At 35.9% G+C, this 27728-nt stretch overlaps 2 protein-coding genes across 2 annotated transcripts; one reads left to right on the plus strand and one right to left on the minus strand.

Annotated features, from left to right (window-relative positions):
* Positions 1–191: 191 nt before the first annotated feature.
* Positions 192–6061, minus strand: LOC115925477. The gene is made up of 7 exons (XM_030989421.1): positions 5781–6061; positions 5106–5309; positions 3822–3955; positions 2919–3185; positions 2164–2390; positions 1161–1596; positions 192–661 (listed from the first exon to the last, which is right to left on the minus strand). The coding sequence occupies exons 1-7, from the start codon at positions 5814–5816 to the stop codon at positions 349–351; spliced, it is 1617 nt and encodes a 538-aa protein (XP_030845281.1). The 5' UTR covers positions 5817–6061; the 3' UTR covers positions 192–348.
* A 3553-nt stretch (positions 6062–9614) lies between these two features.
* LOC100888868 lies at positions 9615–27176 on the plus strand. Its single transcript, XM_003724709.3, has 2 exons — positions 9615–10570; positions 24477–27176. The coding sequence occupies exons 1-2, from the start codon at positions 9772–9774 to the stop codon at positions 25799–25801; spliced, it is 2124 nt and encodes a 707-aa protein (XP_003724757.2). The 5' UTR covers positions 9615–9771; the 3' UTR covers positions 25802–27176.
* The last annotated feature ends 552 nt before the right edge of the window (positions 27177–27728 follow it).

Raw genomic sequence — 27728 nt, forward strand, 5'->3', positions numbered from 1 at the left:
GCCAAAAAATAAATAAGAGATATTAAAAAAGTATGACTTAAATCATCTCTCTCATCATTATACCGCTATAGTAATCATGTTTTTAATATTATTTATTGTCCTTCCATTAAACAAGTTCATAGAGAAAATACTCTCTGCAACATTAAAAAAGAATCTTCATTAATATGTCTTAATTTGTATTGAAATATAATGTGATTAATGGCCCAATTTTTCAAATGATTTATCGTTTATATTTCTAAAAGTTTACAACATATAAATCACAATTTTGAATTTTTGGATCAAATCTTATGCCATTCAAGGTGCAGGTACAAAATCAACAACTTTGATATCATGCCAAAGTATATAACTTTATACCTTTGAGATATCTTCCTTTTTGCAGCTTGTAGGCTTCATTCGAGTAGATATCATGGGTCTCTGGTTTGCAACAGCAACAAGTTTTCTCTGATAATGCGGTCCAAGGCGAGACAAGATGAAGTGCACTAGTTGAGGGATGTTGAAGGCTTTGGTCCTGTGAAGAATGTTATCTTTTAGCACCCTCATCGCAGCTTCCGCGTAATTATTCGTATTGTTTCCGCGGACAAGAAGGGATGATCGGAATGACAGTGCCCAAAAGGCTCGCCTCTCATACAATGCGTTCAGGTATTCTAGGTACTTCGGATATCTGTAGACAATGAAATTAGAAGATGAATGAGCAAATTTACAAACAATTAAGGCACTGTTGTGTGTGCAATTCTAATGTCCATTTCAAATGTGTTCTGACAGTTTCTATTGGTATGAAAAATGTTGCACTGTACAGGCAAATGTATGCCTTATGCATGAATTTACTCAATCTCATGATAAAGGTTCCTAAGATATAACAGACCTTAGTCTCAATCAGTTTTTTTGTTGCATCATAGTATACAAGTGCCCCGAATTTGGCTGAAATATCATATAAGTTTGCAGTTTGTCACTGTAATTAGCTGAAATTATATTAAAACAGATGTGTGACCTTTCACCTCTTTACTCCAAAAAATCTGAAATCTAATAAATTCATCACTACATCATATAATGCATCATGGTTTCATTGAAATACAATCAGATCACTTCTGCTTACATATATTTTGTTTCTATTATTTCCATGGATTATGATTAGGCCAATATTTGAAGTCAAACTGTAATACCTTAATGTAAGAGGGTCTTCAGAAGCATCTGAGTGTATTGTGGCAGCTTCTTCGGGGGTAGATGCATACATTATGCGCTTGATGTTCTGGAACAAGGGTTGTCTTGAACCTTTGGGAATTCCATGCTTGCTATCCCACAACCAGCGCCATGCTGCTTGAAGGACGTGGAATATGCACAACAGCAAGGTGGAGGAGGGGTAGACATTCCGCAGTGCTGTCCGCTCAGCTGTGCAATCATCGGTGATGAAGATGTTCGGCCCAGCAGCTCCTCTACCATTGAAGCAATCAGGAGGCATCACCTCAGTGAGAAGGTTCAAACCCTTCTCTATCACACTCTGCTGTTCACATGACGTTATCATAATACCCAGAGGTAGACCACCAGCACTGTTGTGTGTCAAGAGTATGAATAATCGGCTACCATGGCGATCAATATTACCTGCAAAATGAGTTCTGAAGTCATTACAACAGTTAATGTACAGACCCACATAACATGATCAACAATTTTGTACTGCATGAATTGCATTAGAGTTATAGTATTACATGTATAATGTGGGCCAAGTTTGCACAAGATGAGATCTTTCTCCAGCAGGCTCTATAGATAATGACCACTGACACTAAGTATGAAATGGTGATTGTAATAAAGCATCCAACCTCGCAAGAGGTATCCATTTTTCATAAGCATGATAAGCCAGACCCACTATTGACTGTTAGGATTTACTGTATTGTATTTTGTTCACTACATTATTAATAATAATAATAATACATAATTATGTATACCTCATTTATTCCACTTTACATCCAGTGAGAAAAAATTAATGTTGATTTCCATTGCAATTCAAGTCAATTTGGAAAGAATTTTTTTTACCATATTCTGTTACAATTTGGCTGGAGTCATGAAGATCAAAGCCACCTAAAAAGGTTACATGTCGGCAAAAGAATATATCTTACTTTTCAAATTACTTGTAAGCATATCATTGTAATAATAATACTAGGCCTGAAATACCTGTTGAATCTATGAACACCATCTCTCCACTCTGTCTTGTTGTGTGCACCCTCCTCATCATTGGTGTGCAAATGGCTATGATGATGTGGTCATCTTCTTTGGTCATGGACACACACTTCATTCCCATCTCAGCGTTGTATGGGGCGAACACTCTCTCTTCAATGGCATCAATCATCTCTTGTCCATTCCCAGCTCCATATTTTTGTTTAAAAATGTGGTAGTATAGTCTGCAGTGTAGAAAAAAACACAATACACAAACTCACATATCATTCATTATTCCAAATTTCTCAGGCAACCGATAAGGAAAGACCATCAGGAAGCATTTCAATATATGTCATGAGCCAGATAGTATCCTTGGACATATCAACTTCTGTACAACAGTGTCACAGAGAACCTGCAATAATTGTAATTTTATTTACTTGAGTATTTGAGTTAAATCAAGTGCCATGCCAGGGAGAGAACCCTGATTCTCGCATCTCCAGTCAAGGGCCTTAGACCACTTGACCAAGGCACCTCCACTGTGTGCCGTTATGTGCAATACTTGGTCTTAATTGAATGTATTTGACATTTGAAATTAAATGGAATTACAACTGGAACAAACATTTTGAAATAAATTTGAGCAAAGAGAAATATTTATTCCTTTTTATTTGTATTATACATTTTAAATCAGATATTTTATCAACTGCGTTATCATTAATGGTAACATTTAATAATGAATGGTAATGATGATGATGATGATAGGAAAAATTGTTTACCTATAACAAAATTGAAGGTCTGGACACACAGCCCTGTCGGCAGATTTTGTGATATATCCCTCGGGGTCATCAACTTGCATATCACTATGCAATATGGTGAGAGCGGTTTGTGGAGAATGCCCCTGCTCGAACAGTTCTTGAAGGTTCTTCACTGCATCCTCACCCACATCCCTGTATTTGAGTGAGGCGGGGATGTCCAATACATGGTTGTGGTTCCAGGCTATCACCACTTGAGTTGGCCATTCCGGCATGTGGGTATCTAAACTCCTGTATGCAGAAGAAAAAAAAGAGAAAAAAAATGAAAAGAAAAGAAGAAAAAAAATGGTAGTCATTAGCATAGAATGTTTATTTTTTATTTTCATTTTTTCCCCATTTTTTTTAAAGTATAGAATGGTAATGTATAGTCAGATATGGTCAGATAGCTTACCGGTATTCACTTCTCAATAAACATCCCACTCTCTGTTAAAAAGTTTTTTAATCCCTTTTCGCAGAATTAATATTAAAGGTAAATTTGTCCACTACAGTATTGTAATACTCATTGCTGGAAAAAATCAGAAACAAATCAATTTATTAAATCAAATATTAAGTTTGTTGCTTTTTCCCACACAGACTTTATGTAGGGCTTTCATTGAGGTATGATTTAGGTATGCTTTCATTTAGGTATGATTCAATGGTAACTACCATGGTAACGTTGCTCAAGAGCCAATCAAAATCCAGTATTCCATGAAAAGTTTCTATAATAGCAAGTTTTATGCAACGGCACCCTGAAGGCAAGATTTTACACCCCACCCCCTCCGACTGATAAAATAGAACTGAATCAGTCATATATTGATATTAAACAGGATAATCATTGTAATTAGACCCTCTGTAAAAATGAATATGCAATGCTAGAGTTTTACCCACCTGCTCTGCCTTTTCCTTGAATATTCGGTTTTCCTGATGGTCACTGTCATAGTTGATACACAATTTGTGTTTTTTGGGTGGAAATGTGAGTACTGTTTGTTTCTTTGTTGCCCGTGCTGGCATCTGTACTGTTTCTGAAGAGTCAAAATAAAAATACAAAATTTATGCAATCGCTAATACAAAAAATGACTTCATATCGAAAGATACACAGGACAAGTGAAACATGAAAAAAGAAGCATTTGTTTCCATTAGCTTTACAATTACATTTCATTTTCAATAACCAAGACAATCAATTACAATAACCTTTTTACAATATTATAAGTATTTGACACAACAGTATTTAAATAACATATTACACATAACCTATATCACATTACATACAACATAAAACATAACATTTAAGTTCATAATATTTGACAAAAATGAATTTAATAAATTGAACTGAATTGATTTAATAATAATTTTACAATCAAACCTAAAGTGGGATAGTCATGTATCCGATCTCACAAAAAGGTGTAATAGGAAGTTGTTTATGTTTTGTTGCCTTAAGAAGTATGGATTGCCTATAGTTGACCTTTTACTTATATATAAATTGTATTTTTAGAATTTCACAGTCCATGATTGAACTATGTGAATGAATTTTGATAGTTTTTATCTCAATTTTCTGCATTACTGAACATTTCTTGCCATCTCCCCTCATCTGTAATGATAGGGTACCCTTCGTCTGTCTCTTCCTCTCTTCAACTCTCACTCTCTCTCTCTCTCTTTCCGTCTCTCTCTTTCGTCCCCCTTCTCTCTCTTCCTTTCTCTCTTTTTCTCCTCTCTCTTTGTCATCACTCCAACTCTCCCTCTCCTACACCTCTCCCTATCTCTTTCTTTTTTTAACAAAAATGAATACAATCAATGAATTTTTATGAAATGTCTATATGTTTGATTATTGATTTATGTCATATCTTGTGTTATTTCAATTTGAATTGCAATTGTATTGTATATAACCTTGTGAAATGGATCGCAATTCAGCCATTGGCTGCGATGATCTTTTTACTAACCATTTCTATCTATCTATCTATCTTATTGTCCATTACATGGAAATTTGTTGCTCACTGGTCACAGATAAATAACAATGTAGTGACATTAAACATATCAAAGAATGCAAGAACAGTAAACAAAAAACAAAAAAGTTGTTGTTCAGGAATAGTAAGACATAAATAAATACAACAGGATGGTAATGGTAAAAAGTATAATTAATTCAATCTAATGAAATGGACATGGTTGGTGTCCTACCTTGAATATCACAGATCGACCACATGCTGGCATGGTTGTTTTTACCCTCCATGTGACTTTAGTCTCTTGAAAAGCCGAAAGCCACTGCTGCCAACTATCAATTGTTTTCGTCTTCAGGCGAAAGGTTGCCGAAAAGTTGGGACCATCATCATCATCGAAGGAACATACATGTATGTCCTGAACTAGATCGTCTGGCAATATTGCCTGCATGTGCAAAAGTCAAAGAATAAAATGATTACAATTTACAAACACACACAAACGCAGACAAGAAATGAAGAAGTAAATATTGATTATGAATCTATAAACTTAGCCCTAGGGCTAGGCCTATGAACAAATTTATAACAAAAATAGGTTACACTACACCTAGGGCCTAGTGTTTAGCTAATTAACGGACAATTTGGGATGAAGTGTCGGCATAATTCTTTGAGTGCCGTTATTACAAAACCCCATTCATTGGCATTGATGTGTGCCACCCTCACGCTAGCTGCTAGTAGTAGGCCTACTCTAACTTAGTTAGGCCTAGACTAGGCTAGAGTCTGTTTTAATAGTGTTACATGTAATCCACGTACCGTATGGAAAATCATTACATCAACAATTAAAATGAAATTGGAAATCTGAAGAGAAGGCAGCACGTCAATAAGGAGAATATCACAATAATTAGTCAATAAAACTTACCCTTAAACGAAGAGGAACGTTATCCAAACACATCATGACATAGTTCGCGATGGATATTCAAACTTCTTCGCAGTGCTATGCGTATAGCGATAGAGCGGCAGCGCAATTGACTTCGAAAAGTGGCGCAATTCTCCGCGACCCTCGACAGCGTGCATGTCATGATGTACGTGTGTCGATTCGTCGAAAGTTGAAACATGACTAGTCTCGGCGTGCAGACACTATTCAGAAGGGAAAGAACGTACTTCCCATAGGTTTAACACGCACCATGCCCCAATCTGTGCCGCATAAAAAAATAACGCGTTTTATGCGGCACAGATTGGGGCTTTTTTTAAAAAGGGGTCTTGATTTACAGACTAATACTGGGCGTGTGCGTACTAGACAGTATTTGTAGTAGAGGTCTGTTTTTAATAGTGTTACATGTAATCCACTCGGGAATCCACTACCGGTACCGCATCATTACATCAACAATTAAAATCAAATTAGAAATCTGAAGAGGAGGCAGCACGTCAATAAGGAGAACATCACAATAATTAGTCAATAAAACTTAACTAACTTAAACGAAGAGGAATGTTATATAAACACATAGTTCGCGATGGATATACAACTTCTTCGCAGCGCTAATGCGCTAGCGAACATGACTAGTCTCACGTACGTGCAGACACTATTCAAAAGGGAAAGAACGTACTTCCCATAGGTTTAACACGCGCCATGCCCCAATCGTACTAGATTTTATCGCCGCGCTATAAATGAGGAGGCGATGGGTGGGTCTTTGGGTGGGGCCGTGGGGGGGGGGGGGGGGGGGGTGTTAAAAGGCTAGAGGTTCAAGTCCGCAACGCTAATTATGGTATCATGAATATCAGTGAATCTCGAATCATGAAATTTAAGATGAAAATTAACCCCTTTTCCCAAGGCTGCTAGAGATCGACTCAAGCATTCTTGCCTACCGGTATATAGATCTAGTTGGCTGCATTTATCTTAATTATTATGTTTTTTTTTTTACTTAACTCCATACTATCAAGCTTTCAATTATGCATTTTTATTTTTGTGTATTCAAGTTGTCATACGTGCACTCTTTATGTAAATCAATTATATTATATAGTATTATTGTTATTTGAATGTTTTATATTTAAATTATCAATAAATGCAGAAACATCCGAGTAGGCTTACTTTAATTGGGCAGTCGTCATACAAAGCCAGTGTACCAGGGGTGGGGTGGGGGATGGGAGGGAGAGTACGCTATGATCATGAGTGAAAATCTTCAGCGAGGTGATGCATGATTGAGAGAGAGGGGAGAGAGAGAGAGATGAGGGGGGGGGACTTTATAGCCCTATAAAGAAACAGAATAGAGTAGGCCTGCATGTGGCCTTTTGCTTGTTGTTTTATTCTTCTAAAATTAGAGCTGATCAATACAATGTAGGCCTAATCCATTTAAAAGAGAGAGAGAGAGAGAGAGAGAGAGAGAGTACATTGTTGTGATTATGAGTGAAAATCATATACTGTCATTTCATATTCGTTCAGCGACGGGTGATGTATGATTGAGAGAGAGAGAGAGAGAGAGAGAGAGAGAGAGAGAGAGAGAGAGAGAGAGATAGACTTATTATATAGCCATACATCATATCATTAAAAAGGAACAGAATAGAATAGAATATGGCCTATACATAACGGCTTGCTGTTTTTGTACTTTTCTATAAAGCTGATCAATTCAATATAATCCATTTAAAAAAGAGACAAGAACCAATTACAAATAGACATCAATACTAAATTTGCCTATAACTTAAGATAGACCTTCCGGCGGGTTTGGAACGATTTATGTCATAGACCTTATTAGAATGATCCTGTTATAAATGGGAGCCCGACGAATAATTAAAAATAGCCAGCACATAAGACTTCATGACAATCATGTCGAGATATAAGTTGAACATGACTTCATGTAAGTTACATTAAATTTAATGCATTAAAATAAATAGGAATATAAGAAGACGTAATATTTTCATCTTTTCACATCGGTCTAGTTATGGCTTAGAACTAGAACTCTGAAATGATTTATATGTTAAAAGATCTTTAAAATAGCCTAAAATATATCCTTGAATTTTGATATCAAACTTTTGCAGAATGTTGAAAGGCCTAAAGCATCATACGAAATCTTTTTGTTGCATAGCAAAACGATTAGAATTATTTTAGTTCAGTTCTTTAATTAACTTTAAAGTACTACGTCTAAATTCTGTGAATACACTTTTTCATGTCATTGTACAAATTCATTACACTTGATTTTTAATTTTTTTTTTATTCGACAAGCTTCCAACATACAACAATATACTTGAGTATTTTGTTGATGTAGAAAATGAAATGGAAGAAGTAAAATGTTTCTTTGAACTTGAACTTAAATTAAGGGCCGACATATATCATCTCCTAACCTCTGAATAGATCCAGATAGAGGAAGTGTCAGCATTTAATCTGTCAGGCCATAATCAATAACATCCGCCTAATCAAATGGATATTCTTTACTTATTTTAAAACATTTCCTGTGTTGATTGCACCAAAGATTCCATGATTTACAAAAAGGAAACGCTTATTAACTGATCACAATGATTGTCTATCAGAATTTATATTTTGATATATCTGAATCAAAATAAAAGAAAAGGTCAAACTTGATTTCGAGCCAAATTCTAATAAAAACTGTATTTCAATCGTATGTTTTCGAGTGATACCGTTCTGATTTTAGATAAGTTAAGAGCAAGTCCTCTCAATTCTTTTCTTTAATATTTTTGCTTCCATTGAATGCAATACGGATCTGCAGAACGAAAAGAAATCCCAGGATCCCTTCTTATAAATATTTGTGATTGATTCAAATTAAAGGCAACTTGAAATTAATCGCAACTCCTATCTATTGAGTAAACAGTTATGATTCATATAAGTTGCGAATGATTCAAATCAATTATAATCACAGTGCCGGTACTTACACTATATAGCACCTCAACTTGTGATGGCGCTATACCAAATTACTGAGAGAGTCGTTTGTTTACTCTACTCAAATAACGTACACAAATATGTAACCTCATTCAAGACTTTAAAAACAACGCTTTTTTCACCAGTGTTACTTAATTTGCTCTAATTTTTCGATAATGATAACAATACGTGTTATAATAATGATGTTTAAAGGTTAATTAATTTCTAAAATTTAGACAATGATGAAACACATAGCCCTATGATTAACAGGATAAAAACAGAACTGCAATTTCTATAGGATGACACAAATGCCCTTAAAAGTTAAAACTATGAAATTGAATAAAAAGAAAAATACATGATATATTATGTATAGAGAGAGGGCCAATCATTCAAAAATAAAACTAGAATTGTCAAAAAATAGCCTGGGTTTTCTGAAAATTCTTTGATCATTTATCTCAGTGAGGGGAATCTAATTGCCATAACAAATGTCACTTTTGCGCTTTTTCAAGCGATGTTTACAAAGATGCTATCATGTTGCAAAACTTGCAACCAAATTAGAGGCCTACACAACTGATTGTTAACCAACTGTCGATTCTAGGACTACATCAATGAAATCAAGTTTCGTATATCATCAACCATTCAACCCTGATTCAATATATTCCCGGGGCAAAAATAATTTAATAATTAACATAATTTTTTCTTTTTACTAAGATCTATGCGTCTAAACTCATTATATATATGTCTACCTATATTAATTCATAAAAATAAACAGAATAAAAGTAGATAGTAAGAATATAAATTTACAAATAAATCAATATAAATAGATACATTGGAAAAACCCAAAACAAACAAACGTTGACATAATAATAAATAGAAATTGTCTGGAAATGAGGCTATAAATGAATATGGAGGCGAATATGTGAGCAACACCCATTGTCACTTCACTGCGGGGGAATTCCGGTGTTTTCTGTCATCAAATGTAGACTTCTTACGCAATGATTACGTCCGTTTCTGGGAGCAAGTTATTTAAAATAACAATTTTGAGATGTTCCCGTTTAACATGGTGGAACGAATGTGGTACGTTTTGCTGTGTTTGATCAGTAATTCGCAACTTTTGTTGCCGATACACTCGCTGTCACTACGGGATGCATCGGGAATACAGGCCCGTGTTGTGGGCAACAGCAATGGCTCGACTGTACACATAGTTTTGCAGCGTTCGACTGCAGGCACAGTGGCCGAGAAAGTGTGCCCACCAGGATTCTACGAGCATACGCGTCCCCGCCGCCGGACTGGGCGAGCAGCGGCCGCTACTATCGTAGGGCGCAGTGGAACGAGGAGTTCCTCTAATGGTGGCAGTAGCAAAGTACCCAATGAAAATGAAGAAGAGGAAATTGTACCACTGAAATTATGCCTACCTTGCTCTCTTTGCAAACAAGATCAGGTAACAAAGAAACCATGCACTCCAACGCAGGATACAGTTTGCCAAACATGTGGAATAAACATCGATTCTGGTCCTTGCGTACGTTACGAACAAGTTGATATAAATCTTGCCACAAACCCGCCAAGGAACGATAAAGCATCTAACGTCCAAGTTACGCTTGATTTTGCAGGAAAGCCGGATGGTGTCAAAGCAGATAAACCTGCGCTTGGATCAGCTCCGCAAGATCTGAACGTGAATATATTAAAAGCAGGGAAAGATGAAAGGAATTCTTGGTATTTTCTCAGTCTATGTGCGTTGATCGGTCTGCTGGTTTTCCTGTCTTTGGTAATGGGGGCTTATCTCGTCTCGGTCAAAGTTACGTCCTGGTGGCGATACCAACGTCCAGTCACTGTCCGCAGGAGAGGTAATTCTTTAAAAAAAAAATATATAAGGAGAAGAAAGTGGATGCAGGATTTCATTAAAATCCCTACACAATAGGTCTTTGTAGTGCCCTCTTTCTTTTCTTTGATAAAAAATTGATTGAAGGATTTGTCTTGTATTATCTTGTGATTTATGAGCATGCATTATCATCGATTTGTCAGTTTTATTTGTTGTTGTTTTGTTACTTTTGTCTATGATCTAGAGATTTCAACCGATTTTTGTCATGAGGGAGTCTTTCTCCCAAGTTACATACTTTGAAAAGGTCTTTCTTTTTTCATTTTTTCTTTTCTTGCTCTGAAGTACTGTACATGTATGACTATGATATGAGTATTAAATATCATTTGACAAGCTTTAATAGAACAGTGATTTGAAAAATGACTCATTGTTAACAGTAAAAAAATCTAGTTTACATGTTCAGTTTATGTACTTTTGATAGATGAAAGATCAATTTACCCTTAAATGCCGGCTCTATTTTTGTATCGAGAAAAGTTGAGCACATGGCAGTTTTTTATGGTAGTTACAACAATGTAAAGTAAATGTGTACTGTACATCCACTGTACCACTGTACACGTACATGTACATCTCCCCATTGACATTGTCATTTGCTGATACTGATAGTTGTGGCAAACCTAAATTTTTGATCCTTTAACAGTTATTTTTTATGGAAGGCAGTGTTGTGAATGGAGTATCAAAATAAGAAATACTTGCCTGTGTGGCTGTACCCTTTTGTTGTTGTGATGGACATTCATTGTATTTATGTACATAATGTGTAATTGTGTACACAGTAGGTACTGGGTATTTCACCCCCCCCCCCCCCCCCAATCCACAAAACCCCCTTCAAACACACCCCTACAAACACACCCCTCCCCCCCCCCACAAACACACACCCCCACCCCTCAAACACACTAACCCCTACCGATTTTCACAATATTGAGTTTTTACATGTGTCATGTACAGTGTACATGTGGTACAAGACAAATGCAATTTAGACCAATGATGCAGCGACCCGTTTATTTCGGATGTACCGTAAATAACGTTGTATAAACCGCCCTCGTGTATTAACCGCACCCCTCTTTTTCGCCCTTTTGTGTGTAAGATCATTACGGTACTGTAAATTAAAAAACAGTAGGGACCTAGGATAGAACCTTGTGGTACACCATGTAATAGAAAAAAAATTGGAGGAATTATTATTATAAACTACATATTGAGTTCTATCAGAAAGATTACTTTCAAACCAAGATGACAGACAAATTTGAGTGTTGTTCTAGTTTCCGAGTGGTGAGTCAACACACCGATTACCGAGCCGGGAGACATTGCCAGGCATAGCGCCAGGTGGAGGGGCATAAATTGAAACTTAAAAAAAAAAAAAAAAAAAAAAATTTTTTTTTTTTTTTTTTTTTTTTTGTTGGTGTACCGTGTATAAACCGCACCCCCGACTTTGAAATTTTTTCGGCGGCAAAAAAGTGCGGTTTATACACCGTTATATACGGTAGGCGTTTTCTTCCGAATGAAATTTAAATGCGCATTCTTTTAAGTAAACAATGTACATGTACATGTACATGTACTGTAGTTGTATACAATGTACATGCAGACTGTAATGTAACTTTGGTTTTCCTGACTATCATTTAACATCAGGGATCGTTTAACAACGTTAAATCTGAGATACACGGCCCTACATGTTATCAGTGTCTGTGATATGGTGTAATATTGAAGCCCTAAAAAAACTGCGCTTCAAAATGATCAAGAAGTGCCTCAAAAAAGTAAAAATCTTTGAGTGACCAGTTTTACCATACTCATTTTCCCCAATAGACTGTAGTGTTATGAAAACCGTCAGGCGAACGGTTTTCAAAATTTGTAATTCCAATCATAAATATCTTGATAATCAGACAGGCGATTGGCTTGTAAAAGTCATGGGGTTCCTGACTGACCTACATGTAAAGGTTTATAATTATCATTGCATCATGAGCTAAATCCAAAATTTTGTTTCAGAATCTGAGACAAAGTTACCGGATCCCTTTAAAGGGCAATCCAGTCCTTGTACTAAGTTCATCAAGTATGAAAGCAGAAAATAAGATGAGCAGAATGGGGAAAGTTTGAACTAAAGCGGACAAGTAATAAGAAACTTTACAAATGTTTGAAATGTGAGTTCACTAATTCTATGCGAATCTCAAATTGGTAATTTGGTCAGTGGATCGTGACATGCATGTTCATGTACATGTACTGTAGTCGCAGATAACTCTCCAGGTTTCCGTTAAATGCAAAAATATCATTAATTTCTGTTTATCTCTTATTAAAGTGAATTGTTCATCTATTTGGTCTACAGCATAAAAATGATTTTAAAAATCATAAAACTACAGTTTTTATAGAAACGGAAAGCATAGCATTTACATACACATACTGTACATGTACAATTTAGTAAGGGAATGCTCTGTATAATTCTGAATTGAATTTATCACTTCTTCGAAATAACAGTTACCAGTATTCAAGTAATATAAATAATAAATATTCAATAACTCTTGACTTGACTTGAATCTTATCGTACATATTTTTTTACATACAGGTACAGTACATACATTTACCTGTACATGTATACAAAGAATTGTAAATGTAATTAATGTACACTACTTAATATTGTCGGAAACTATTCACAAATATTTCCATTTTTACCAGCCATAATATCATTATACCTGTACATGTACATGTACATCATAAGCTTTTCATGACCACTTTTCATGACCATTTCATGAATATTGGACACATTCTTCTTTTTTTAATAAATACAGTCAGTCAGTCAGTCACATGTCATTGAAGTATTAAATGTAAATGTACCTTTTAGGAAATAATTGCCAAGCATGAAAAAGTTATTTTGTAAAATGACTTTGCATTAAATCACGCCCTTGAATTGTTAATGGAAAAGTCTCAATTGAATTAATCTAATTGCTTCAGTACCATTCAGGATTCATTACTGTGCAATTTTTGTTATTGAACTTCTAAATTATGAATAATCAATTTCGTTCCAACTCATGAGGTCATGCTCCAATTAAGTCATTAAAAATGTGAAAACCTGGGCCTTGATAAATATATCATGTACCATTAAGAACATTGTGTCTCATTTGAAAACAAAATGTTCATATTTTATCCAACTCACAATGACACAGCATTAAACTTTACAACTAAAATAGTAGATTTTCAAGGCAGTACTTAAACATTCTGTAGTTTATAAACAGAGCATGAAAATGTGAAAGACTTGATATTTCAGTCGATATTGAAAATACATCATGTACTGTACCGTTAATAACATGGTGTCTCATTTCAAAACAAAATGTTCATATTTTATCCAACTCACAATGACACAGCATTAAACTTTACAACTAAAATATTAGATTTTTAAGGCAGTACATAAAAATTCTGTAGTTTAATTGAATAACATTAAATATTCACATTTTTAAAGAACTGCCCTTCTGAAAAATTAATAAACAGAGCATGAAAATGTGAAAGACTTGATATTTCAGTTGAAATGTGAAAACCTGGGCCTTGATAAATACATCATGTGTGCCATTAACAACATGGTGTCTCATTTTACTGTTAATATTTTATCCAACTCACAATGACACAGCATTTAACTTTACAACTAAAATAGATGATTTTTAAGGCAGTACTACTACTTACAAATTCTGTAGTTGAAATGAATAACATTAAATATTCATTTTTTTTTATAGAACTGCCTTTCTGAAAAGGTAATAGACAAAGCAGACATGGAATCGTTAAACTCGATATTGAAAATTTGCGGCATGCACGCTCCATCACCCATGAATAATTCAAAGCGTGTCGAGTTGATTTACTCCCATTCGAAGTCCAATGATAAATGTAGACTCCGTTAATTGCATAGTATTAATCAAAGTAAAATACAAGTGTTGACAACAATGGCTATTTGGATAGGGGCCCACCATAGGTTTGATGTATATTTCTCTTCAAGTTCCATTTTTGCCTTGAAAAATAATTGTAGAATTTAAGAATAGAGCAAAAACGATATACACTGTACATTTGATATATTAATAATTTATCAACTATTGTTAAATAAACAAACACATTAATAGATACAATAAAATATAATTATCTACAGTCATGTGTTATTATTAATTGATTAACTACATGTAATTAATTTATTAATGTCTTTTAATGAAAGAAACCTACACATGTACACTGAACTTTGTTGATAAGTTAAAAAAGCTGAGTTTCTTGTCTTATCTTTGATAATACAAAGTACTACCAGGTACTCAATTTAATTACATGTACATCGTACTGTACTTCTGTTTGAAATCCATAACTAAATACATGTAATTGCATTTAGAATCCATTACAAGGGCTTCACCAAGGTTTAAAATTGATGAGTTGTTTTTCCTGTTTTCACCTCCAAATGATGGATTCAAAAAGAGTTATCGCCAACTGACTCTGAATAATTCAAAGTGCGTCAGGTTGATTCACTCTCAGTTGAAGTACAATGATAAATGTAGACTCAATTAATTGGATGGCATTAATCAAGAGTAGATTTAATGGAGAAGACTAATGTACAATGTAGACTATTGATTGGTTTTGAAATGGATGCATTTTAACAGATTGACTACTGAAATCCCTCGTCTCCATAGGCTTAAAGGGGAAGTCCACCCTGATATTAAGTTGGTTTCAGTGTAATAACCATAATATAAAATGCCCCAAGGAAGAAGGCATTTAAGGGGGAATTTTTTTTAATGATAATTGTGTACCCCATTGGAGAGCTTTCCGCAACTACGGTACACAACAATCCACTGACCAAACTGACTATTTGAGATCTATTCGCATCTGAAGACTCTTACTGAGCTCATTTCTCAAACATTCATTACTTTCTTATTATTAGTTTGATTTATTTCAGACTACTGAAATCCCTCATCCCAATAGGCTTAAAGGGGAAGTCCACCCTGATAAAAATTAAGTTGGTTTTTAAAATGTTAACCATATTTATAAAATGCCCCAAGGGAGGAGGCATTAAAGAAAAAAACAGAAATTAATGATACTACTGTGACAAACCGGAAAGCTATCCCGTATTACTGTATGTCATAATCCACTGACCAAACTGACAGTGACAATTGGAGATGTGCATAGACTACTGATCTCATATTTCAAACATTCAGTTATTAACTTATTATTGCCTTTATTGGTCAGATTTATACAGTCTTTCACCATTTTGTGTTGCACATGTATCATTTTTTTCTGCCTCATACTAATGAGCTTATTTACAAAGGTTGTGCTTTAAGCATCGTTGATGAAACTTAAAATCCTGACTTAATGAATGACAGTCTCTGATTTCTCATATATGTAAACACTTTAATAAGCTTAAATCCTGCCATCTCGCTGTCTCCACATTGCAAATTTTAACTCCCACTTGTGGATTTACACTTCTGACTCTATGTCAACGACCGAACCCCCGAAATGTCACGTACTCCCTCGCTTGGCCTAGCGCACGTGTGTTTTCCAACATCAGGTCTCGTTTTGCAGGACTATGTTTACATCTGAGGAAGATAAGAAATCCTGTTTAAATGTCACGCCAGTGCTCTGGCCGCTTTGGCGTCATCGAACTAGTCTGCTTCGAGGCGTAATATGTTATTGTTTATAATCAAGTCTTCATTGAGTGATGAGATAACAGGTGCCTGTTGTATACCGAGAACATGTACATGTACAGTGTAGCTTGAATTTGAGGGGTAAACTGTAGTTCACAATCATGATTATGTGTTTGTACAGTTATTGATAATTTGAACTTGTTATTTCAGTGAAAAAGCAGTGTTGTACACTGTACATAAATGTCTGGATAGATTGGTTATATTATTGAGAGGTATGTAGATTTCAAACAGGAATTTTAAACAGGCATTTAATAGTTTTACCTTTAAGATTCATGAATCCTTTCAAAAATTATCTTTGATGATATTCTTGATGGCAATTATTGACAGGAGCAGAATTTATTGCTACCTAATCCATAATTATTTGTAAAATTAAACAGCAAAGAAACACATCTCCCATCATACTTGTATTTGATGAATGTTTAGATGTGTATGCTATTGAAAGCATGTACATACTGTACATACACACTGTACTTACAATTTATAAACAAGGAAATACCTGTACATACACCTGTACATGTAGGAAAGGAATTTTAAGTGGTGAATGGAAAGAAATAATACCTCACACAGATTGCAAAGAGTATGCACCGAGTGAAAACACGCCACACTTTCACACCAATCTCCCTCATGTACACTCTACGCTTTTCATGATGTGCCTCTGTACCGGTATACATGTACCGTACGTAGCTCAAACGGTAATTTGTGCGCGAGTAATAGATTTATGCGTCGAGTGGAAACACGCTACGGTTTCACACCAATCTCCCTCATTTACACTCTGCATTCACTACGCTTTTCATAATGTGCCTCTGTATATAATGTATGTACATGTACATGTATGGACACCGTAGCTCAAACGGTAATTTGTGTGCAAGTAATAGATTTATGCGTCGAGTGGAAACACGCTACGGTTTCACACCAATCTCCCTCATTTACATTCTGCATTACACAGCGAACGGAGACAATTCATCAATCGGTAATAATCCAGACGAGCAAAATTTTGTCGAAGGTTTCCTCTCTTCTCTCTCTCTCTCCCTTTCCCTTTTCGAGCTATATCTCCAGTAAATCACCAAATTGCACCCATATTCGCGATGCCAGAGCTTAGAGACTAATTTCCAGAGCTGGGGGCATTTGGTGCCAACTATATTTCACCATAATTGTGTTGTAGGGGCCCCGCATTGGGAAGCACTTATGGAGTGTGTGTATCCCTTTACGCGAGCGCATCGAAAACCAAATCAGCCGTCATTACCATATTTATGCCAAGATTTGGCACCAATTTTTCCTTCTACCGAGTACCAATGCAATGGGAGTACATTTTCTCTCACTTTGAAATTACCAAACTCCCAAGTCAAATCCAGTTTCAGATTGATTTATTTTGTATGTGGGGGATTTGTAAGCACTTCAAAGAAAGCATATATTTCATTTCATATTAAAAAAGGTGATATTATAGCATACTGTGTGGGTCCATCAAACTCATATTATAAGTCAAATCCAGTTTCAGATTGATTTTAATAATGTCAGGGATTTGAAAGCGCTAAAGAAAGCATATTAAAATTGGCAATATCATTGTACATACCAAACTCATTAGCCAAATTCAATTTCAAATTGATTTCAATAATTTCATGGATTTGTAAGCACTAAAGAAGGCATATTTTATATTAAAACTTCATAGAGTTTGTGCAGATTTTGGGGGATAAAATATAGAAATAAAATAAACGTAAACATTACATGTACACATGTACATGTACAATGTACACAGTACATGTATATGTTGTAAATCTACAGAGTGTGAAACAAAATAAACTAAACTGATAAATGTACATGAACATTGTACGCTCATCATGAGTGGGGGCATTCATAATTTATTTTAGCATCTATCCATTGCTTCAATTGCCTGCCAGAATTGTTTTTAGTGGAAACAAGCGCTAGCTGCCATAAGTTTCAGGAATTTCATTGAGGCAATTTTGTTATTGTTTCTTTTAACAACAGAAGGGCCATTGTGGCTGCATGACTTTATTTCTTATAAAAACTTCCCCTTAGGGCGATGAGAAATACTGAACTCGTGGTTGGAATCATTGTGCAGCGTATAACTCCGCTTGGTACATTCCAATTTTCTTTGTAATTTTAGGTATATCAGTTTCTACATTCAGTCTCTCCCTTCTCTTTGTATGTCTTTCTTCTTCTTTTACCTTACTTTTACCTTACTTTTTTTACTTTTTTTTTTTACTTCTATTTACTTCTATTTTCAATTTTAATTTCAATTTATTTCAAAACAGTAAGGAATGTACAAATAACATGACGAAAGATGAACATAAAATACAAATATACATGTATATATACACACTGTACATGTACAAATGAGGAACCAGCAAGAATTAAGTCTTTAAATGTGGTGCTTCTATTTTGACCCATATGCCTTTTCCATTCTCTTCTAAATGACTTCTACTACTGCTTTTTCTCCTTTCTTTTCCTTCGAATGGAAAATTAGTCAATTGGATTATAAATATGAATCATATTAATTATGACGCACATTTACCATGATCCCGTATTATTATTCTATTGAATTTCTATACATTATACATTGATATGCATTTAGTTTTTATTTGTATGAAATTTATACAATTCCGCCTACAGTACATGTAGGCTGTGCCTGTGAGACAGATTTTGAATAAATGTGCATTGTACATTATACATGTGTACATGTACATTTTACATGTACATGTACATTGTACATTGTAAATGTAAATGTACATGTATACCGGTAGTATGTAAGCTACATATTTGTACATACAGTATACAGTACATCAAACTTGTTTACAAAATGTACATGTACATAATTAGACTCCCTTCATGCATACAATGTACCAAGGGAATTTTTATTTTTCTACAAAAGCATTCTTGTTCCAATTTCTATTCCTGTCAATCAGCCCACGTACATAATTATACTGATGTACATTTGTACATTGAGCGCCTACACAATATGCCCACACCTAATACTATAGTTTTCAAATGGTAAATTCCCAAGCTCTTTGCATTTTTGTGGTCAATCTTCTAATTCCACACTATTTATACAAGACCCCTTTAAATTTACAATTACAAAAGTCAAAGTGCATTGACACCTGTCCGAGAAATTGAGAAAGAAAAAGAGAAGAGGAGAAGAGGGGAGGGGGTAACAAAGAGAGAGAGAGAGATAGAGAGAGAGAGAGAAAGAGATAAAGATAGAGAGAGAGAGAGAGAGAGAGAGAGAGAGATGACCCAATTCCCATGGTATATCCACTGGTATATACAGGGTGTAGATGCTGTATTAGTCTGTAGATACAGACTCCACTGTAGATACAGACTCAATTTTTACACGAAACACAATTTATTAAAAAGTCTTGACTCTTGAGCCCAGCCTATAAACTCTTTTACCACTCTCTGGCTGTGTCAGAAGCAGCTACAGCACAGAGCCTATGGTGTGCAGTAGACCATGCAGTCTGCATAGTCTTGCACTTCAGACTTTAGACACAATGCTCAGCACTACAACTAACAAAGGTCTTTGCATGCAGACTAATGTTGTACTGTTGTGAGATGATAATGGGCTGTGGATGAGTGATGGTTTTATGGAACTCCAAACATTGGTGATGACACTGTTGTGAAGGCTTACAACAAACTGAAGAAAGCAATATGAAAACTAATATTGTTGTCATGGAAACAGGGGATTTCATTAGGCCAACCCTTATTTGTAGGCCTGCATCTTGAAATCATGAATCAGTGGTAAATTTGCCCTGCATGTAAATTGAGCCTTTTAGAGCTGCTACATGTATTAAAGTAGAATCTTTTTATGGGAAACAGAAAACTTTGAAGAACCTGTGTCTTACAATCCATATTAATGATTTGAATCTCTCTTTTTGTGGCCAATTTAAAGGTTTTAAAGCTTATTTCCTACCAACAATTCCTAACATCCAACACAATATAGTCAAGAAACAAAAATGGATGCGGCGGGTGCATACATTGTTGCCCTCTATGCTTTCTTGTGCTCTGAATCACAAGTTATTGATCATCCAAGCCATAAAGCGTGGAATGATTGTCACAAAAGGGTTTAAATAGTATAATTATGGCAATTCCAGGAATCTTAAACAAGGAGCTTTGTTCCATTGGGCGATCACATCAGGAGAATGCAGTGTTTTACGCTGTGAAAAAAAGGGGTGGGGGGGTCAATGATGGTCAATATGGTACATGTTCATGTACGGGTGTACATGAACTACATGTACATCCTCTTCTTAATCTTACCATCCTCTTTTCTTTGCTTTCTTTACTACACCACCTTCACCACCATCATGTTCTTCTTCACTTCTCTTTATCTCCTTTATATATAAAATGAGTTAGGGAGATAAAATAATAAGAAATAAGCTTTTAAAGTTATTTTATTTTTTTTAACAATCTACTCATTCAAGTTTAGTTCATTAATTTGAGGTTATGTGATATGAATGTTTTTATATACTGTATTTTACATTTGGAAAACATTGCCCAATTCGGCCATGTAGGCTGTTCTTTTATTCTCAATAAAACAATTATCTATCTATCTATCTATCTACCCGTACTTAAGTTTTGTATGGCTTTCGTTTTGGTTTGCTTTAATTTTCCGTATTAAAATTAAAAAACATACAAGGATACAATTTACAAATACAATACAAATCAAGAATTAAAAGCAGCTGTAATGCTCTATTCAGAGCCATTAGTAAAATGGCCGGTGAAAAAAACACACAGGGGCTCGGGGTGAAGTAGCCCCCAAAATGCCAAAAAGAGCCCCCGAAAGTCATAGAGTCATAGAGTTCAATGCAAAACAAATTAATGAGTGTTATTTTCATGCAAGCAAGCTTGAAAAGTAGCCCCCCAAATTTTTAAAGTATTTTCTTCCCTGAAAATGGCTATGTTCTTCCTCGAGGTCCAGCATCAACTTAAAATAAATAAATAAATAAATTGTAACCTCAAATTATTGCCTGAAATTTTATCAGTTGTATTGATGAATAACATGGGGCACATGAAGGCATACATTTTTACGTGTACAATACATGCAGTATTATAATGGTATGAAGTATGGGGCATAGACTAGATGAGGCTGGTGTAAATATGACATGCTGGAAGTCAATTTGAGATCACACAGTGCTATGATTGTATTGTGAATTGAGTTTCAAAGGTTGCCTGCCTCCTACGAGTCTGAGCATCCCAGCTCTGCTCTGTGAATGCATGCACTCCCACTGAACAGCCTATCGGTAGGCGCGTCTTCATCATCTCGAGATTGCCAAATAGCCCGCTGTTTGGGAAATAATCCCGAAGTAACAAATCGCGTCTGCACTATCTCGAGATTCGACCTCAAAACTTGAAACTCGACCTTGAGAAATTAGCTCGAGATATTTTGCTCAGCGTTAGCGTGTATTGCGAATCTTCGGTCTAGTGAAGACGCACAGGACAAATAGCTGGATATTTTGAATACTTGGGATATTTTGCAAACTATCCCAAGATATCTTGGGATGACAATCCTGACCAAATATCCTTCTACATGTAATTGCTACTTCGGTCTGAAATAAGCTGGATAGTTTGCGATCGGGATAGTTCAAATAGCTGGATATTTGGCAATCTCGAGATAATGAAGGCAGGCCTTCTGTGAATGTACTCCCACTGAAAAGCCTATCTGTCTGTCCATAGACCAGTCTGCTGTCCAATAGTCTTATGTGTATTGACAGCTCAATGTAGACCTGTACTGCTGTAGACATTAAATATGTCAACTGTATACTGGTAGTCCCATGGTATCATTCGCTACATTGTAAATTTAGATGTACATTGTATGTAGTCTGTAGATACTGCCCACTATCTAGTAAAAGTAGAAAGACTGTGCATATACTGTACATGTAAAGCGTGTAATGAGGAACTCGTAAAATGCACAGGCTTACAGTACCCAGGGGGATACATACAAAATTGACCATTAATATTTAAGAGAATTATGATTGTTTGAAATACATGTATGAGATCACCTACAATGTTTGTTTGTTGTTTGTTTGATTGATTTTATTTTTGCGTTAAATAACAAATACAAAGTTATACATTTTTACATACTGTAAGTATTACATGTACATGGCAAATTATGTCTAATAAAATTATACAATAACCATATTACAAAGCAATCAAATGTAGTCTACAGTATTGTGAATCTCATATTGGTACTATGGTAGTTTGTAACATGCATGTACAGTGTATTAATTCTGCAATATTCACAGATAATTCTGCCAGTTTGTCATGAATGTGCAAAATGTCATTAATATAGATGTTTCTCCTAGTCCTAAGTGCCTTCTTCCTTGGGGCACTACTCTAAATATATTAATGGATATTATTCTAGGTAAGAGTAAGAGAACAGACTTTCCTAGCTGACTCATGAATTTCTGACAAATTAATTTTAGTCATTTTCTGTCACTACATCACAGAGACATCACTGATTCAGCCAATTTGAAGAGCCCATACAGTACCTGTAGTGATTACAACTTTTAAAAATTCACAATTTTTTTTGGTCTGATTTCATTCAAATTTTGACTAGTATGCTTCTCTGATTCTACTTCTTCATTCGAGAGTAGTTTGCTCGAGGTTGGATTCCACTTTAAGTGGTGACATGTAGGATATATTATACTATACTAGGCCGAGTTTTATCCATCCATGAGGAATACATACATGTAGTTTAGTTAGCCCTCCCAAAAAGCAAATAAAAAAGGAGTTTCTGTCCTAAATATTTCTTGCATGACTCAAAGACCAACCCCTGTGCCTGGCCCTGATGATATTCATTGACCTTTGACATTTAGCTGGCCATTAGAGCCTTGTCTCAAACCACACTGTTTTATGCGAGCTACAATATTTCCTTCCAAATGCCATTATACAGGTTATACATGTTCTTGTAAGTGCTCAATTACCAATAAACCTATATTTAAAGAGGAAAGGAAATTATGCATTTAAGTTCCCAAATCTAAAGATTTACCAAAAGACAGCCTATTTTTATGACAATTGCATCAATAATACTTCTATAAATAGTTTTGAAGGAAATATTATTGTCCTTTATGATTTGCTGATAAATGTGGGTTGAGCAATCAAAGATGGCAGTAATCAAGTGATCTACATAATAGCTCCTTTATTATTTCAGAGACATTAATAACTCTAAATGTCATGAATTGGCCTGAATGATGCCCTTCAGCTACAGTATTGTTCTACATGTACATGTATGTATCATCAATAATAAATTAATAACCTATAATTTTTCACTAGAGGTCAGCCTATGATTGGAGTTGCCGGTTTAACGTTACCATGCACAGAGCTCGTGTATTTTTATTATTACAGTTTATCTGTTTTTTATCACAATATTTGTACTATTGTAGCCCAATGCTCTTGTTTGATGAAACCCAATTAAATTTCCTGTGTTGTGAGGAAAATCTCATAAAAATTCAACGTACATGTAGCTCTTTGGTCCATGTCTAAAGTCCAAACTCTGTATTTATATAAAATTATATAAATATATTTGTATTTTAAATACTCTGTTTTGTAAAGTTTTGTGTTGTTTTTGTGTAATTTCACTGTGTACAGTACATGTGTACATGTACTGTACACTGTATGCCTACTTGAATGATAACAAGTTCATTTTTGTTTATAGAGTGAAAGATATACATGTACAGGTACATTTTAATTTGAATTGAAGTCTTTTGTTTTCTTCTTTCACTTCCAGTTTCTTACAGGGCAAAATCTCAAATGTTGTTGGTGGTCTCATTATGGGGCTATAATGATTTCCTATTCTACAATGTATCCTGAAAGCACTCAGCTTTTTCTGTAAAGTCTATTTTTTTCTCCCTGCAATCCCTTTCAGGGCAAACTTTCCATATTTAGGGCTAGTCTCGTAAGACTTTGACCTATTTTGTTAAATGTACATGTTTCGCACACTATTTCATCTCTTTAATTTCTTTTCTCTTCTTTACTCCTCTCCCAGGGCAGGGTTTCAGTGTTTTTTTTCTGGTCTCATTTGTTTAACCTACTTTGTACTCTAAACGTATAACAAGCATCCTTATCTAAAAATCTGTTCTTTTCTCTTCCCAATCTCACTCAGGGCAACATTTCCTCTTATTTTTCTGACCTCATAATAATACTTTGACCTATTTTATTCCCTCCATGTTACATGCTATTCCTTGTCTAATGCCTGTTATTGTTTCTTCTCAATCTCCTCCCTCCCAGGGCAAAGTTTCCATTCTGAAGGCAACCACATCAACCTCACCACCTTCCCTTCCTCCTCCCAACGCTACGATGACATCATCCCCGGGTCAAGGGAGGTCACAAGGTCGCGGGAGGTCGCCCCTAGAGAAGCCATTAAGCTGGTGAGAGGGCCTGAGGCGGCTTCGGTGGAGGAGAGCTACCCCAGCACATCAGCATCCTCATCGGCGCCCAATCCTAAAATCCAAGTGGTGCACCTCCGCGCCGGCAGCAGTGACTTCGATTCGATGGCGTCATTCGATTCCTACGTTATGGATGGAAGGGGGTTCTCCAAGGCGCGCTACGTGGATCGATACTACACTGCAGGCTGCAGCTGGAGCGGTAACGCGACGAATAGAGACTCGTCCGATTATTCCTCGGACGATGACGGTGATGAGGATGATGACTGCGGCGGCGCGGAGAGTGGTGCTATTTTCTCGCCGTCGCGGCAACCCGCCGTGCCCAGGACGGTGAGGGGGAAACATTTATACCAGTCTCTGCCCCTGAGTGAGAGTGGTGGTAATGATAGTAGCTGCAAGGTACACATTGTGCAATGGCCCTCTGCCGTGAGAACAGGTCACCGGTCTACTTTTCAAGTGTGCATGAATGGTGAGAATAGTGAGTATTATCATGGCGCCCCAACTCAAAGGTCAGCTGACGACTTACACAGGGGATACCCTAGTGTAAAACATAAAAATGTGGTTGGGGAAAGCTCAAATTGTAACACTTTTCCTAAAAATTATCATCCCTTGATGAATCTCAATATAGAGAAAAACTATGATCCCCATTCTGTTTGTACAACTCAGGTGATGACTGGGGCCATTTCTCTCGACAGCTCCTCACACTGCCCCATGGGGAGCACACCCCTAAAACTTGATCACCACTCTCAATCCTTAAGAGAGAATAGTGACCCTTCTTATAAGCAACCCACAGCTGCTTTGCCTGTGGCTGGAGGCACGAAATACGATCACCAGCTCAATCATCCACCGCAAAGGACCGAGTGGGATGATAGGGGGTCCGGCTACCAGACTTGTCAAAATTTTCACGAACACCGGTCCAAAAGCGACAAAAGCCATTCATACCCTCCGATCGTTTCTACGGTGGTATCAAATGAGACGACGGAGCCGCACAATGGTACGGAAGCCCCCATCTTGAATGGAAATTGTGAACCGCATCCCCCGCTGGAGGAGGGCATCAGTCGCCATGACGATGACATCAATGAAGCAACCACCTCCTGTACAAATCACAATACAGCTGATGCACCATTAGGAGCTCAATTATGTACGGAATGCGGAGAGAAAATATCTTAATATATTCTTTTGTGTGAAAATAAAATTAGCATATTCACAAAAATTGTTTACTACATGTGTTATTCTCTGCACAAAATGTAGGTTTCCTTTTAAAAATCATTTACATCTGCAATAATACGTGTAGTTCAATATTGTAGTAAATATAGTATGAAGTACAATGTAAACTAGTCTACAGTCATATGTTTAATAGACATTTTTCAAACCAATTCCCTAGCAAGCGTACCAGTAGCTATAATTTACTCTTTGGTCTAATAAGAGACAGCTACACAGTACACAGTTACATTTGCTCAAGTTCTATGCTAACCTACTGTTTGTTGTTAATGCACATAGAGGAGGGAAAAGGGACCCTTTAAAAACAGAATCTAAATGGAGAAAGAGAGAAATGATTTTACAAACAAAATGTCATACATGTGGTTTACAATTTTGATTCAAAAGAAAATCTTTAAAACAAGATATCCCCTACCATACTACATGTACTTGTGCTTCATGTTTAATACCTTTGTTCAAGTTTAATGAAATTTAGCAAATATTTTTAATGAATTGCTGATGATATTATAACACATTCATACTTTGGGGTTGGATGTACTTGTAAATGTACAGTGTACAACTGTTCATGGTATATACAACGTATGTGTCTAGTGACTATAGCCCCTTATAAAATGGAATCATAATGTATGTACATGTACATGTGTGACTCAAATCAAGGTACCATTCGTGATTTCGTGTTTGTAAAATTTGTAGTTTATGCAGACACTTTTTGCTCTGTAAATGTAACGTTGTTAGTCCTCATGTGCAAATCGTATATGCTACTGTTTGAGAGTTTGTTTTCAATGTGAAGGTTAGAAAGCGAAGGTGTCCTTAGTCAAAATACAGATACAGTGTACATTACAGACAGTGTACATTACATATCATGTACATTGCATTGTACATTACATTGTATGTGTTTGTTGTGATGAGATCAGAGAGCTGTTATAGAGTTTCCTTGGTTATTATGGTAACATACAGGTACATGTACATAGTTTCAGTGAGTCACTATCAGACCATTGGTACGAGTCCATGTGTACATGTGCATGGCAATCAGAAAAACTGCAAGCTAACTTATCAGTTTTCCCGTCCGCATCCAAGGAAAGTGTCTAAACCGTTGACATCGAAACTGTCACAGACCGTGCATGTAATTGCAATACGATGTGTTATTAATTATAGAATTATACCCTCATGAATTAATACATCCCGATGAATTTGTTCGAGAACAAGTCAAGTATGCCTGTTCATTACTTTCCCCAAAGACATTGTAGTCATAATACTCTTTTCACCATTATATTAGAATTTCATTCTATATAAATGTATTTATGCAAGGTTTTCTTGCTTTAGTACAGTATGGTTTTATCCCAAGTCGTTGAAAATGTTGCAGGTATGTATTTATGGATGAGAGCTGGTTACCATTTCTCACTATTTTGAGGCAAGGGTTCAGTGTTGCTTGGGTCATGGTAAAGCAACTGAGAAGGGTTATATTTCTACATATACACTGTACAAGTGTGTATGCTAAATATCACTTTTATATAAAAGTGAATACGGTACGTCTGCAAGGACACAAGTTGTGTTTACTGATTATTTCAGTTATGTACAAAGCTGTGTGTATTCAATGGAGTAAGCTTTATACTTGGCATCGAAGGGGTTAAAATAGGAATGTGATTGAATATCGAAGACACCAAATTGTATTCAGAAAGCAAGATGAATTTCAATCCCATATATGTGTTTACAACTACGAGGGATGAAGGTGTGTGCGTTAGTCATGAAAGGAGCTATTTATGGGTATTCCCTTGCCTCCCACGTCTGAATTTCGCTATATGTTCATCCTGTTCGATACTCGTCCCCCTCTCGCTCTCTCGATTGTTATCTTTTCATCTTCATCTTCCTCTTCCCCTTC

The sequence above is a fragment of the Strongylocentrotus purpuratus genome, unplaced genomic scaffold, assembly GCF_000002235.5.
Source record: "Strongylocentrotus purpuratus isolate Spur 01 unplaced genomic scaffold, Spur_5.0 spur5_scaffold_18, whole genome shotgun sequence".
Lineage (NCBI taxonomy): Eukaryota > Metazoa > Echinodermata > Echinoidea > Camarodonta > Strongylocentrotidae > Strongylocentrotus > Strongylocentrotus purpuratus.